The sequence below is a fragment of the Cavia porcellus genome, unplaced genomic scaffold (genome assembly GCF_034190915.1).
Source record: "Cavia porcellus strain 051 isolate PalLab524CR breed Dunkin Hartley unplaced genomic scaffold, mCavPor4.1 scaffold_24, whole genome shotgun sequence".
In the NCBI taxonomy this organism is placed as follows: domain Eukaryota; kingdom Metazoa; phylum Chordata; class Mammalia; order Rodentia; family Caviidae; genus Cavia; species Cavia porcellus.
In genome coordinates, this window is record NW_026947507.1 from 5,927,827 (window position 1) to 5,945,027 (window position 17,201).

Here is a 17,201-nt window from a genome sequence, read left to right on the forward strand (position 1 = left end):
TTTCCATTTCATAGATAAACTGAGAGTTGGAAAGGGTGTATGACTTTCTCAAAATAACAGAAAATAGAGCCAGACAACAAAACATAATGGTGCTTAAACTTAGTGATATTCACTGGCTGCATAGGTGCCAAAAGAGAGTTATAGAAATAATTTCCAAAGATTTGTTGTATTATTTTTATGTTAATATATTCAGGAATATGGAGCCTAAGGGAAAATTTTATTTAATACATATATCCCATTTCATTCCAAATTGTTTTGTGCATTAAAAAATTAATTCCAAGGTAGCAAAAATTCATAAAATTTTATCTTCATTTATACCTAAGAGATAAAAAACAAATCTGTTTTTATTTCTTTAGATAATAACAGCCATTCAACTATTTTTGTTGTTGCTGTCCCTTTTTTCATTTCTTTTCTTTCTTCCTTTCTTTTCTTTTTTCTTTCTTTCTTTCTTTCTTTCTTTTCTTTCTTCCTTTTTTTTCTTTTTCTTTTTTTGCTTATCCAGTTTACTCAGCGGAAACAAAAAATTGATGCATATATTTTAAATATGCTTCATTTTCTCATCCTTAATCTTCCTATCTGTGTATCTGTCTGCCTGCCTGCCTATCTATTTTACCTATTTATTCATCTACGTACCTGATGCTTGCTTTACAATGTAATACCCATAGGGAGGCCTTGCAATGTATTTTTAATGGTAGGCAACAGTGAAAGTGTTGTCTATGACTTCTGGAGACAGGAGTTTATGCTGCCTGAAAGTACACTTTGTAGATTTCACTGATAGTTCTATTTTCTTTTAATTTGCGTATGTGTTGTGTTGTGTGTGTGTGTGTGTATGTGTGTGTGTGTGTGTGTTTCTAGAGGCCAAAACCCAGGGCATACTGGGGAAATGCCTTACTATTGAACTACATCCCCAGTTCCCACCCCGTAAGGCCGTATTTTTAAAAAAATGCTAGCTGTAGCTATTAGGGGGTGACACAGCCTCTAACATCAGTGTTCTGAAAAGCTGAGGCAGAAAAATCACAAGTGTGAGCCCAGCCTTAACACTTACTGACACTCTTTTTCATAAACAAACAAACAAACAAAAAAAAAGGGATAGGGATATTCCTAAGTATAAAGAGTCTGCATTTAATTCCAAGAAAAAAAAGATGTATTAATATTCTTTGATTTTTAGATTATCATCATTTTATAGGGAAATTGCAATCATATTTCATATATTAACCAGATACACAGTAAAATGATGCAGTTTGAAATTAGCTGCTGAACAAATTTCTGACAAAGCAAAAGTCATTAATATTTTAAAATGTCTGGATGTGTCTATTAGTAGTGGATAATTACATTCATATTAATTTTATGATTTGGGTTGGAAACGCTTTGTGAAGAGCTTCTCTGAATAAGAACATTGTGCTCTGAATGAAAGTCAAAATTCCACTGACCCAGAATAGAGCACAATGGGTAGATATGGACCACAATTGAGATTTCAGTTTTGTGGTTATGGAGAAGCCCCTTACTTTCCCTACATTTAATATAGGCAGACTAAAAGGATGAGGCTGTAATGGTACTGATACTTCACTCGCTTTTAGCAATTTTAAAGAATCAAGATTTTAAAATAACAAATTGCTTAAGGGTCAAGTATTCAGAAAGATATTCTGTCTGTGGGAAGAGTGTGTTATGAGACCCAGGTTGAGATGTGAACTTAGGTGCTCACCTCACCACCACACTAGCTGTATTAATTCAGGCAAGTTTGTGACCTTCACCAGCTGTACTTACTTTTTCTCTGAAACATTCAGGCTATGGTATCTTTTTCTCACAGACACTGTCAGTATTGAAGATGATATGATAGACATATAATAAATACTGATTTTGCTACATTCAGAACTTTATTCTCATAAATAACAAAATACATGTGTAATAAATTCTCTAAGCTTTAAAGTCCCTTCCATAATAGCCAACATCCAAACATCTATATTTCAAAACTTTCAGTATGGAGAGAGTAGCATGTAAAAATCTGAAATACTGGCTGTGAACTCAGGAGAAGATGAAATAGCTACTCCCTGTCCAGCTTGTATTTTCCTCATTAGAATCCACAGAAACATCTGAATGGATTATCTGGAGGTCACCACTGACACATAAAGCTCATCTGTGTGTGCTGTAGGTAGAGACCCTGGAACAGGAGTTAAGAAAGCCTTTACAGGAAATGAAAAGCGACTCCTCTCCCTTCGCTGTGCCGTGCAGTGACAAACACCAGGTATCTCTCAGCACTTCCTCAATTTAACTGGTTTTTGCTACTCAGGAAAAAGAAAGAACATTTCACTTTATGAAAAAAATACATCCGAAGGAAAGAACCTATTTAAAGGAGTGTGCTTTAAGCTTTATTCCAATAAATCATTTTGCTTGCAGCTGCAAAACTAATTGTTCTTAAAGCTAACATGGATTATCTCTGGTAAGCCAGGTTTGCTATTTTAAAACCAGAAAAGTAAAAGGGAGGGAGTGTTGAGATTGTGTCCAAAAATGACATTCTTTCTGTAATGCAGAATTATACCAAAGGAATGCTTTTAGGTTTTTCTCTTTTTGTTTCAGTTTTGGTAATTATGTACCATACAATATTAATCGCATTCTTATTTTTTCCTAAGAAAATAATAAATAATTACTACCCATTCACTCATATTTCTAATTTTCTTTTTCTGTCTATATTTCACCTTCAAAATTGCATTTTCCTTATCTCTTGGGTAAAACTGTAAAGTTGGAGGAATAGTAAAAGGAGGAGTCTACATAACTTTACATATAAGGCTGTTTACCACATATAATCTCAAGGCAGCTTGCATTTTAAGCCTGTCTCGTAAAATATATCCAGTGAAGCTGACTATGAAATTTAGCTTTTTAAAAAACCTTTGTTTTTCAGAATGAATAGACTTGGTTCTATTATTTCTTTGCCCCAGCTCATCTTGCTTTATTTTTTAAAATCCTCCTAATCATTCTTCAGTTCTTTGATACTGAATTGTAAGCAGAAACCTGAAACAAGCTGCGTAAATATTGAGTAGAGTTAGGAGAGTGTGAGAACTCCTTTCACACATCCATATAATGGAAAATCACATTTCTTTTTCTGATCTTTGAAATATCATCCGTGTCACTACAACAATGTGTTCCTGACTCTTCCATCAAGGAGAATGGCAAATAAGCTTGTAATGCATTAAATCCTGATGCATGTTTCTTTTACTCATTCACTAGCTGCTAGCTGTGCTCTCTCTCTCTCTCTCTTTCTTTTTTTTTTTTTTTTTTTTTTTGGTCTTTTTCGTTTTTATCGGTACCAGGGACTGCCTGCTTGCAAGGCAGGCGCTTATGCCGCTGAGCTAAATCCCCAGCCCCTAGCTGTGATCTCTTTCACTATTGAGCAATGCCTGGACTTGGTAGTGGACAATTCCCATAATGCTACTGACACTTTCTAACACTTCATTATAGGAAAATAGGGACAAGGTGTAGGATCACCATCATAAACATACAATCTCAATAAAATTAGAGGCATACTAGACAAGGAGTCAGTTATATCAAGAAAACCTAAGCCATGTGTCTTCATATAACGGGTAAGTCATTTCACACAAGGCTAAGCCAGAGTTTTTCATTCCTTAGTGAAACAGAAAATACTTTCTGGTTAGTATTTTAGAATACATATTTTCTTCCTTATCAGTGGTTTAAATAAAAAATCTTTAGAGATATAAGGAGGATGAATAAAAAGTTTTGAATAAGAACATTTCTCTGTGAGAGTAGGCCTTAACAGTTAATGCACTCTGAAGATAAGAACTTCCAGCTATTATTTCCCACCTATGTAGGAACTCCAAGGAAAAAGATCTTTGAAGTCCATGGCAAAGCTTCATGAGCAGAGAAAAAATAAAGCTGTGGTACTACATGCTGTATTTTGCAAAAGCTTATTGGCTTCCCCTGAATTAAATTACAAAAACTATTTTCCCCTGAATTTTGTTTTCTTTTTTGTAATAGATGAAATTTTTCAATATCTAAGGGTTAATAAACTGCACCATCAAATTTGTTTCTTAAAGAAACCAAGCTAAATGCAACTCTGTGGCTGATGTGAGCCATAAAAGAACTCATCCGGACTAAAGGTATTTTAGGATATTTTTCTTCTCTTGTGACAAATTATCTGAATAACTGATGAGCACTGTATTTTATTTTGTACCCAGATTATATTCTCAGAATCTTAAGTTATCCATTACTCTAAAACAGAAGTTTTTACCACTTACCGGGTGAATAAAATATCATAGGTAAGAATTGTATGTCTTCTGCTAGAATTGCAGATAATCTATTTTATGGATGCTAATAATCACTTGAAATGTTTCGTACAATGTGTACTTAAAATAAGTAGCCTCACTGTGTGTACTTCAGTTATCATAGAAATGGATTCTTTCCCCAAGCAGCATTGTAGGATCTTGGATTGGCAGCTCAGTCTTAACTAAGTGACTTCTGCATTATTGGATTCTTTTAAGGTCCCTACAAACCTTAAAAAACTCACTTTGGGAGGTAAATTTTAAAGCATGATTTTAGGCCCACAATTTTGGGAATAAACTCTGGAAGATGTGATGAGCAGAGACGATTTTGAAACTTCTAAGAGTGTGGCCTAGGTTCAGATACACATTATCAATGCTTTGTTGTATGTCCAGTCTCTTCATGAAATTTCCAAATCTTCATGCCTCTAACAATGTTATATCCCTGAATCCCTGCTGAGATCTATGCCTTATATCTGATACCAAAATTCATTTAGATAAAGGAGCAAAGGATAGAAGTGGGACCTATAATCAATATTATTTGGGTATTAACATAATGCTTAACCTATAGTCATTTTTCACAAATTTGTAGCACAATATAAGTTATCTTTTAGGCATTTAAAAACATGTATATCATCACCAATCTTCTGATATGGTGATTTGATATACTTTCCTATTTATAAATATTTATAATAAGATTGTTTGGAAATGTTATTTATAGATAAGATTACCCCCCAAAATGCTACTATTTAATCTTTATAATTGTAAATGCAATTTCCTCTCCATTTTGCCACTTTTCTCACATTTATCTAGATTGACAACAATTAGGAAATCAAGATAATTTTTGTCAACATATACTTCAAAGAAACTATGATTTCTGAGTAATATAAGCAGGAAATAGTGATTAAAAGCTACTCTTATCTAATCTCTTCCTCACTCAGAATTGAAGTATATATTTAACTACATATAAGACCTATTTTAATATAGCAATTTAGAAAAATTTCATAGTAAAAATTTCATGGAGATACATTTAAATATTTTCTCCCTGCAAATTCTCTTTCAATCCTTTCATTCACTCATAGAACAGGTTACTGAATCTTTGAAGTGAATACACACAAATGCACATGCACCTAAAGAATTACTAAATGTTTGGACAACCTCAAAATGAGGGGAAAGTAACGTTTTGCTTTCCTCAGTCCTCTCCTGAGAAAGCAACAGCCAGACATAGCAAGCACAGAAAGCCACTGCTTGTTTCCCTTTCCTGTTTTGTCGTTGTCCTTAGCGTATACAGGAGCTCTAGGGAGGATGAGCGGTGTATTCCTGTCTGGCAGACCTCATGGGGATGTAAAAATGGAGTTTGGCACCTTCCTCTCCAGTTCCACAGAAGAAAAAACACTGGTGATCACATAGATTGCTCAGTTGCATTCCTCACCCAGTGGTGTAAACTGAGCCACTCAGGATGTGTCAGTGCGTTGACAGTAACTCACTTGTCTCTATTTATCTGCCTGCCTCTGCATCAACATTCACTAGCTAAATGAGTCTGAATGAAATTTTAAAATTGCAGATTGTCAGAGAGCACATATCATTTTCATAATATTTCTCTTTTTATTTCTTCTTTCTAGGAAAGAGCATTAAAATAACCCTACAGGAAATTTCTACTACTTTACATACTCCTGTCTATACTAAGTTCATCTCATTAGAGATTCTCTATATTTCTTTACTTTTTTTAAAAGCAAAATTTTCTTTACATTACCTTGCCCAAAATAAGCTGCTTTGTGCACGGCTTTAGCACCTTTGTATCCCAAACTTCGACAGATGACAGTTGCAACTCTTATTTCCCAGCGATCATCACAAATGGTGCCCCAGATGCCCTCGTGGAAGATCTCCACCCTACCTTCATGAGGCACTTTGCCATTAACCAGTCGAACTACGTTAGGCAGATCTGTAAAATCAATCAGTAGATAAATACATGGAATAATTGTTTACACACACACACACACACACACACACACACACACACACACAGCCACAATAATCTTTTTTTCTTTAAAACAGCATTTATTTTTTTCCCCATTTTTCAGTAAGTTGAGCTCTTGGAATAAATACTAAACTTTCTAGCCCCACCTCTTGGATAAAGAGTTTTAACTGCAAAAATTGCATTCATAAAAACTGAAGGGCAAAATATGTTAACATTTGTTATACATCTGAGAACTTTGGGAAGATTCTAATGACCTAAACATGCAACAGCGACGAGTTCTTTAAAGTTATATAGATTTCTCATACTGTTTAAAAATTCATAATGAAGAGATTCATTAATTTTCTGACCAACTAACCTACAAAGTTAATACAATTCATTCTTTCAGAGATAATGACCACATATTTTATGACAAGATAAACAAAAATTAATATCAACAAATTTGCTATCTTATGCTAAAAGAAACAGATGATTACAATGAGAAATTTTTTTTTTTTACAAATGACAAGGGTGGTCCTCATTATGTGGACCCTGAATTCTCCCCCAAAGTTCTTTTGAAGGGGAATGAAAAAAATTAAAGAGTTAAAAAAAAACAAAAATTTTCAATTACTTTTAAAAATGACTAAAGCACTAAGAATTACAAAGATATATAAAGTTTATAATTATAAATTTTTGTTCTGTAATATCTAATGAATTTATGTATATGTATATATTAAACTTTTATAAAATCTTGCTCATGCTACAGAAAGATTTGCATAAATATGAAATTATTATTTTCCAAAGTCAATATACACATTTTGAATGTAGGAACAGATAAATAAAAATGTACAACTGCTATTATAAAACTATATTTGATTAACTAAGTTCTTTTAATAGCCCATATCATTCCCATGAATCTTTGTCTATAAAATTATTTGGGTGAAGAATAGATTGAAGTGCAGGATGAAAATAGTTCTGAAAACCTAGCACCAAGTAGAAATAAATAATCACCAAAGCCAAACAATAGATACAGTTCTATTTAAATATGTATTTTCAAATAGAAGTCTGAGGAACAATGTATTATTGAAAAGCAAGAGGTAATTACCAAATAAAAATATTTCTCTCAAGTGAAAGTGGAGTTTTGGGGTATGAATTTTCATAACTCAATTGAAATCAATGTTTCCTCAATTTGTATAAATTTTATTTGAGCCAGAAATTCAATGACATTTAAAGAAAACTGACAATTTTCCTATAACAAAATGCAGTCACTTAGAAACATAAAAGTAGCATGTTAATAAATATTATAATTATTTTCATGATTGTTCCAAAATATAATTAGTGCTAAATATTAAATTAATCAGTGCCAAAGTGTAGAGGACATATCTTAGTAAGTGCAAGTGAGAATCACTTTAAAAATAGGAATATTTTGCTAAAAGTATTCAGTGCAGTCACTGAATAAGACATCTGAGTGACCCAATCATTTACTGTAATAGCCTAAGAAAATGAGAAAAAATAGTCTAAAAATGGATTGTGTAAAGTTTTGCAGCATTGAGGTCATAATTCATTAACCAGTATAGTGCTCAAATGTTTCACTTCCCAAGTATAATATATGCAAGCATAATATAGTGATCATGCATGCTATGAGAAAATAGTCAGGTTATACACTTGACTATGTTAGCCTGGTTGTCCCATTGCCCAAAAAAATGAATGCAAACATTCTCATTGTGCATCATTTCTCTCTTATGCTTCCCAAAATGTCATTAATGAGCCTTATTTGTCCTCTAGCAGAAGCTGTCAAACTGGTATTTAGCAGAATCATAAATTGTTGGCCCAAATTCAGAGTTTCTAACTTAGTAGTTCTTGAGAGATATCATTTTCATTTTTAACAAATTCCCAGGTGCTGCAGATGCTTTGTGAAGTACTAAGATTGTATTTCAGGGGAGAATGTTAACAGTTACTGACTGATCCTTGTATAATCATTTATGGCAAAATGAATGACTATAAGTTTTTTCCAAACTCCCCTCTGCTCATGGAATTCTGAGAGGGAATCAGTCTGTCTCCTTAAATTCTTTAGGGGCAAGCATGTTTGAATATGTCTGTGCGTATCTGTAACCTGGAATATTTTTAAACTACAAAAGAACTGAGTGATCACACACTGCTAATCCTTAACATTCTTTGAATTAATACAGGCGAAAGAGGCAACAAGTCAACACTCATTTGGCATCGACACTCATTTAAGCCAGTGAGCTGTTATGTTTTGATGATGGAGAAAATTCATCTTGTTATCAACCTTACTCATCATATTTCACAAAACCTGTCATAGCATTTTATCTGTAAGATTGCAGATTATAATTTATTCTGACTTTATATGATATCATATGGATTAAACTAATGTGATTTGAGGTTCTCATGTTTACTCATACATTTTCATTTGGAAATTTTTGTCTTTAACTTATAGATTTCATAATATGGGTACATGTTCTAATTTTTATTTTGTAAATACAGAATTTTTCTAGGTTCAAATCAGACAAATGCAGACAAGCACTATGTGCCTTTCTCTCCATAACCACACACTGTCTCACAGTGTAGTTCACGCTGACCTTGAACTTGTGATCCTCTTTTCCCAGACCTCCAAGTGCTAGGGTTACAGGTGTGCACCATCGTGGATGGTTTATGACAATGTTCATTTTGAGTGATTCTATACTAATTATAAATTTTAATTAACCAAAAGACAAACATAAACCAAAATAACTTAAACCAAAATGTAAATGATAATATATTTTAAGGCTCAGGGTTTGTCTTGAATATGTAAGAGAGAAGATCATCTTTAAGTATCTGGAATAGCCAAATAATGACAAATCTCAGCATTCTCTGACTTTCATGCAAGATTTTCTGTAGGTTGCTTCATTGTTCTTTTTTGTTCTAGTTCACATGATGAAATGCTGCTACTGACTCCTAGGTTTGGACTTTGCAGTCTCTTTCTTAACAACACTTTCACAACATACAGGCAAGTCCTTCTATGGCATGGATTGGGCCAGGTGCCATCTATAGACTAGTTCACTTGTGTAACTGTGGTACTGCTGGGGGGGAGGGTAAGTAGGCAGTTCCTTGAGGGATGTTTAGAAAAAAAATGAAACCTTTAGTCCATTCTATAGATGACATCAGTATTTTAATATCTTAATGTATATACCCAATATTCATTATATGAAGTTTTGAGTTCTAGAACATTCTTTTTTCATATCGGTAACTATAGAATATAATTGAAGTTAAAATTTCAAATTCAGATAATCTAGATTTTAGTTCCTCCTATTACATTGTTAAACATTTTCCAACTATTTTATCTTTGTGGACCCTAAAGTTTCAACAATTAAAAGGAGAAAATGATATCTCATTACTCATGTGACCACAGTTCTTTGTACTATATGTTTTTCTGCATCCTGGAAATAATTTGAGTAAAACAGCATATCTTTCCGCCAAGGTTCATATAGTTATTATGAAGGTTAGGTGAAACAGTGCATACTCAAAATTTGGTACAAATGGAGTTGTCATGTTTGCAAGTGCAAAAAATTCTTAGATTTCTATTTCTTTTTTTTTATCGGTACTGGGGATCAAACTCATGACCACGCGCTTGTAAGGCAGGTGCTAATGCTGCTGAGCTAAACCTCCAGCCCCCTAGATTCCTATCTTGTAGTGAGCAATGTGGTGAATATATTATCAGTGATATTAATGAAGTTTATGTGCATTTTTACAGATTTCCCATTTAAAATTGATCCCTGTCAAAGAGAAAATATGAATCAACTTTGATAAATTTCTGCAGATAAAGACTTCCCCTGTAGTTTTAGGAGTGAGGTTGGTTAATCTTTATTATTTCCAAAGACAATTTTCTACTATTTAAGGAGAAAATCTTCTAGATTAGTGGTGAGCAAGTATGTCCTGGAGGCCAATTCCAACCTGATCTCCATTCTGTAAATAAAATTTTAGGGAATTCAAGCATGCCTTCAGGTTAATGTATTGTCAATAGCTGCATTCAGTCTACAAAAGCAGAGTTGAGTAGCTCTGAAAAAGACTGGTAGCATGCAGATCAAGCACTTGCTATTTATCCTTTCAGAAACAGTTTATTCATCCCTGCTGTACATAGTTACAAGCAGAATAGATAACAATGATGGGGGATTTCCATAGGGATACTTCTGCTAATAGATTCCTACACTAAATAAGGTCCACTAATCTCTGCTTACCTCTCCAGGCCAACCTACTGAGAAATTCTGCTCCCCTATGTGTATAGGATTTTTTTTAATGTAACAGTTTACATTTTTCCAGATAAATCTTACTCTTAGTTATTTCTGAAACTTTGGTCTCTGTGTGAAATTTCTTGTTTCTCTTCACTCTCACTTCTCTACCATCAATCCCTAGTGAGGGAAAATTACTTTTATCAGATTTTTCACCACCAGTCTACCAAACTGTTATAAAATTATTTTTTGTTTTGTCCACTAGACTGAGGTCCGTATCCCTAACTTTTCTACATCTAACAGAATAAAGCTTGTCACTTAGAGTCTCTGGATACTACCCTGACTGACTGACTGACTGACTGAAGAATGATGAACTCATCTTCATACATGAATTAACTGAATGACTTACACTGGCAAATGTTTAAAAGATCAAGCAATAGAAGAAAGAGAATGTAATCATTTTTTTCTGCTCTCTAGAGGGAATGCAGTTTCTACGCAGTAAAAGAATCATGAAAGGAAGATTGATTTAATTGGCACAAATAAGAGTCCCATTACTGGAAAACTCTCAACTTGGCTACATAGAACTTGCCAGCATGGAAAGGCTTGGTTAGAAGGATCTTGTCAGAAGGCTCATGCATTCAATCTGATTATTTTTTGGTCATCTTATCACTTTGTGAAAGAGTAAAATTATACCAAATTTTGAGACTAAATGTCAATTCAGTTTACAATGAAAGATAAAATTGCCTCAAATACTAGAATATTTGAATCTGCAGGATAAGGACATTGTTTCCCCTAGAAACTGCATGGACAGGCAAATCACAGTGTTTGAGTTATTACTTTGATTAATTTATTAATTTACAGTGAAACATTATCACTGAGATTTTTGTCTCTGGGAATGGCCAATTCTTCTCTTTATGTTCAATGTAGTAAAAAGGCTATTTTACAAAGGTAATAGCAGAAAACTTCCCAAACATGGGATACAGATAAGCAAGTAATACAAAACTCCAACTAGCCATAACCAAAGTAAATCTATGTCCATACAGGTAATAATTAACAACCCAGAAATTCAGCACAAGAACAGAATATTAAAAGCTTGTAGAGAAGAGAAAAAAAATCATCTATAAAGGAAAATCAATTACAATCATGACAAATTTGTCAGCACAAACCATCAAGCAAGAAGAGTTTCAAGTGAAGTGTTTCAAATGCTGAAAAAAACAACTTCCAACCCATGTTGATGTACCCTACAAAACTATCCTTCAAATTTGATGGAAAAATAAGAAACTTCCATGATAAAGAACAACTGAAGGAATTCATGGCCATCAGACCAACCCTAAAGAAAGTGCTGAATGATATTCTAGAGAGAGATAGAGATGAGCATCTTTCCAGGATCAGCAGCAAAGGAAGATCACCAAACAAAACAGACAATTGAATGAAGGGGAAAAGTGGAGAGCCAATAACAGGAGGATAGCATGAAAGACAAACCAATGTATGCTATTTGCAACCATTAATGTAGATGGCCTCAGGTCAGCAATAAAAAGAAACAATGAGAATGAATCAAGAAATAAGATCTATTAATATACTGTATACAAGAAACATTTAACTGGAAAGGAGATTCATAGACTGAAAATCACAGGAGAGAAAATGGTTTCACATCACAGGAGACCAGTTAAAGCAAAGGGAACTTGCTCATCAACCACAGAATGGATAAGAAAGATATGGTGTTTTCATGTAATGGAAAGCTACGAGCTATAAAGTAGAATAATCTTAAGGGTCTTGTAGGTAAATGGATGCAACTGGAGATCATGTTCATGAACAAGACAGTTTGAACTCATATGAGTAAACACTGAGTTATTTCCCTAGCATAAAAAAACTGAAGGAGTTAATGGGCCAAAAAGCACAACAGTTATGAAATGAAAGGGAGGAAACACATAGGAGGGGAAGGTGGTAACTGCTGTTAATTTCTTATTGTTTTGTCTTGAACTCTTGTATCATTTTCATAATTTTGTTATGTATGGTTTTGTTCTGTGTTTTACTAGACTTTACTATATCTAATGTTATAGGCAGCTATTTTGAAGATAACAAGATATATTATGGTGACCATGGTTGGTTTCCTATTATTCCATTTTAAAGTCCTATATTGCTTTCTTTCATTCTTTTGTTTTGATTGGTTTTATTCTATTTTGCTTTGATTTTATTGTGTATGAAGATATGCACAACTGTTTCAATGAAAACAAGAGACATTATGGAAACCATTGTCAATTTTCTGTTGTCTTGGATTTTTTTTTTCAGGGTGGGAGTACCAGACAGGTACCAGGGATCAAATTTGTGACCTTGTACTTGCCAGGCAGGTGCTTGTGCTGCTGAGCGAAACTCTTGGCCCATCTTTTTTATTTATTTATATTTTTGTTATTGTCTTGTTTTGAAGTCATGTAATGCTTTCATTCTTTTGTTTTGATTGCTTTTTTTCTGTTTTATTTTGTTTGATTTCATTATGTGTGATATAGTAAGGACAGCTATTGTGAAGAAAACAAGAGATTATGGTAGCTATTGCTGACTTCCTGTGTTGAAGTCCTGTGTTGCTTGCATTGTTCTATTCTGATTTTCTTTTTTCTGATTTGTTTTGTTTTGCTGTGTTTAAAATAAAGGAAAAAAGAAAATATAATTTGAATACATATTAAAATGAATTGTATTAAGTTGAGGTGATAAATTACATGAAAGAGTAAATTATGTCAAAGAGTAAAATTAAGGAGGAGAAGTAACCTATTTCCTATATTTGTCCATTTTTAAATTGATTCATTAGAAAAATATTTAAAATAGTATTGCTGAAACAGTATTAAAGTTTTAATAAGCAGGGGCTTGGTAGTTAAAAATCCTTAATTAAAAATATCTGCATTTAAAGAAACATATTGTTTTTTAAAGAGATGGTGTTCATTTTAGAGCAATTGTATTATTACTTAGAGATTTCTTCCTAGGTGTATTAACTTCTAAAGTTACTTAGAAGGGAAACTTTTAACTTTATAAGGTGAAATTTAGTTTACTTAATTTTCGGTTTCAACTTTTGCTTTTCATGTAAACCCCTGTAAAACAAAAATAGGTCTTCATTAAGAATTAAACAGGCTTTTTAAAAAGTTCCCATAATAAAATAGCATAAATTTTGTTATCACTCTATCTTGTTTCTGAAAATGTAGATCTCAAACAGACCTTGTACAAATGTCCCTCCTAAGCCATTTGAGGCATTAATAAATTATCTAACTTCTGTGAGTTTCCATTTGCTCATTTATAAAATAACAACTCATTTTTTCCAAGGTTTGATTTTGAGATGTGACAATATATAAAGAAGTGAAGACTTAAAGTGCTATGTCAAAATACCGATTGCATTATTAACTCTATCTGATTCTGTAAGTTATTTTGAGCACCTAGCAAGAGCTATGAGAGATGTGAGATACGAGTCGTGTGGAGAAAAATGTTCCAAATGTATTGCATTAAAACTTAGTCTGTATAGTTGTTGGCCATGCTGACAAGTCAGTACAGAATTTTGAGATTTTTTGGGAAGGGAAACATAACTTCCCAAAATAACTGAGTGTATACTTTGGATTGGAGTTGGAGGCATTTGAAAAACATGTACTTTCTCTTTGGCATAGTGTGCTATATTTTGTTTATGTTCATTACTCTCCAAGTCTCTGCAAGCTGTAAACAGACTGATATAATAGAATTGGTATAGGACAAGTGGACCTATATTTCATTACATATGCACATAACTGCAGTGGCTATAATTTACTTCCAACAGCTGGACCTAAAAATGTACAGAGGTAGAATATTGAAATCTCAGATATGCAACAAAGAAACTTTTTCCTCCTCTAGAAAATAATTGCTTCTTTTTCCTTTACCATTTAGTGTAATCAAAATATTAATGTCAGAAAAAAGAAAACATATGAACTGGCATATTTTGTTTGGGTGATACCAGTTTCTGCTTCACAGGGAGGGACAGGTCCAGTGTCTTGAAGCAAGATGCTTCTCTAGACTTGGAACCAGTGACTCAGTTCTTGTTCCAGTGGTACTAAAAGCTCACCATATGATCACAAGCATTCTGCTTGGCCTATTTGCACTCAAATTTCTTCGTTTATTATGTCTTCTTTGTAATGAATTTATAGGACAATTGTGGAGATTAATTTAGCTTATCAATATATTGTGAAGAGTTTTGAAGGGAGGAAATGAGCTTAAAGTGACTACAGAGCTGTCCTTAACTTAGGAAATCTAAAATCAGATAAACTGAGGTTCAAACTGCAGACTCACCACATATACACACATATGTCATGTCACAAAGGTTCCTAACAACTCTAAGTCTCTTAGGAAAGTGGCGTTTGATGGCATCTTAGATTTCTTGTGAGGAATGAGTGATGAAACTATAGTTACAAAGTCCTTTGCCAAATGCCTGGCACAGAGGGTATTATTCAATTATTTATTAAAATTTTGAATTTCTGACCTAATAACTAGGAATGGATGGTGGAAGTACAAAAGTACCACATATTTCAAAAAGTTTTTAAAAAACCATTTAGTATTTCAGAATCCCAAGAAGAGTTTTTATAAATAACCTACGTCAGTCCACAACCCAAACTCTCTTAAACTGGAATTTGCCTCGTCAAGTCCAATCAGCTCTATGTGATAATCTTGAGGATGTTTTCAAGCTACCTATAGTCTAAGATATGACACTGTAGCATTATTACTTAGTTATAAATCTTTCACATTATGTATAAATGAAAATAGTACATTCTTGCTGTCCGATAAGCAATCAGAAAGAATGTACTAGATATTATCAAATCACACGATAAGACTGGTCCACTGACCTGAACCCTGCAATCTGGAATTCTGAAGGGTGATCTTGTTTTACCAGGACTTGATATTTATTTCATCTGCTCTACAGTGAGTCTGGTCCCTCTTTAGATAGTGTTATTAGTCAAGTAGAAAATTCAGGATCCAAGTCAAAACCAAGATAGTTCCTTTGGTGGGGAAGAAAGTGGCAGTCTTTCTCAGACATGGCTAGATATAAACCTAATGCTGCACAGCAAGAGCCTACTTGATAACCAATGTGACACATACAAAAAGTAACAGAGAAGGCTGAGCACTATAGCATAGGTCCATAACCCCTGGTACTCTGGAGAAATGAGCCCAAGTGTTCTAGGTCAGCTTGGACAACATGGCAAGACTATATATCTGAGACAGAGACAGAGAGAGAGAGGGAGAGGGAGAGGGAGAGGCAGAGGGAGAGAAAGCTTTTTGAAACAATGATCATGTGGTTTGGAATTCAAAATTAACACATTGTATTTTTTTTTTATTGGTACCAGGGATCAAACTCACACTGCCTGCTTGCAAGGTTGTATTTCTTAATTAAACATGTTTTTGTTACTTCCTTCTTAACTGTTCATAAAAATATATTTGAAGAAGGGATAAGTGATACAAGTTCATTCTGAGACTATCTCACTAACTTTGGTTATTGTCTAGTTAAATTACATTATCCTGGTAATTTTTATTATTTCACAAAACAGAAAAATATGAAAGTGTCACTGAAGTATGAAAATGCAATATTGGCAAGAAATAAAGTGAAATTATTTTCATAAGTATAAAACACCAGAATGCCTCAAATTTATTTGTGGTATAATTTAAACTTACTTTGAAAATAAACCAAAAGAAATATAGGCAATGAAATCTGAATTCACATTGAAACATATGTAACCAAGGCTGCAAATATTTAGTTGAGGTTACAAGATTGCTTCTTGTTAATATATGTACTAAATTTCTCCTCTTATAAAGTCATATGTTGAAGTCCTGCTCTCTGATGTGACTGTATTTAGAATAAAATTACCAAGGTAACCAACGCTAAAGGAGATTTTAAGGGTAAAGCACTGATTTGCTAGGTTTATGCTTTTTGACAAGGAAAGATACTAGGAGTTCAGTACAGGTCACATGAGAAAGGGACCATCTAAAAATCAAGATCAGAGGTCTTTGAGAAATTGGCCTTGTTTACTCTTTGATCTTGAACTTCCTATCTCCAGAAATGTGAGAAAATAGATTTCTTTCTTGAAGTTATTTAATTGGAGTAACTATGTTTGGGTTGTGTAAGCAGATTAGTAAATTTTTCTTTTTCCAATTCTGTTTGTGAATATTTGCAAGTAAAAGAACAATAAAACCACAATGAATATAAACTTGAAAATACAATCTAATATAGATGATAATTTAAAAAATATATATATATATATAGTATTCTTCTGTGATTTGAACTGATTACTTGAAATTTTTTTTAAAGGCTATGGATATAACTCTGCAGTAGGATGCCTCATTGACATGTCAAGGCTCTAGGATCCATATACAGAGGAAAAAAGTTATAGAAGTATTTATTTAGGACCTCTGGATGATACTTTATTAATAATTTATTCAACTAGTTAACTGGTTAGTCTCTGTGATTAATAAATGTTCTTTTGGTGCAAAAATTATATTTCTTGGTGCATGTGTTTAGATGTAGTAGATATAGGGATAGACAATAAGAGAAAGGTTAGGGGAGAATATTTTATAACAGAACACATCAACAATTTATGAGGAAAATTAATTAGGTTGTAAGCTATGTGAAATTTTTGTGAAAATATTGTACAAAGAAACTAAACATTTATATTCAGTTAAGAGGTTCAGTGTTTCTAGGAAGTGAAAATCCAAACTTACAGTGAACAGTAGGAAATAAGGTCATTTTGCTAAAGAATTCAC

The 17,201-nt window shown here is 33.2% G+C and overlaps 1 protein-coding gene across 2 annotated transcripts in view; it reads right to left on the reverse strand.

Annotated features, from left to right (window-relative positions):
• The window catches only part of Msr1 (macrophage scavenger receptor 1), a 63,887-nt gene that overhangs the window by 4,987 nt on the left and 41,699 nt on the right, over positions 1-17,201 (reverse strand). For both annotated transcript variants that reach the window (XM_005008599.4, XM_063234598.1), the window contains exon 9: positions 6,022-6,210. In XM_005008599.4, the coding sequence (XP_005008656.3) occupies positions 6,022-6,210 (189 nt within the window). The remainder of the gene's footprint in view (positions 1-6,021; positions 6,211-17,201) is intronic.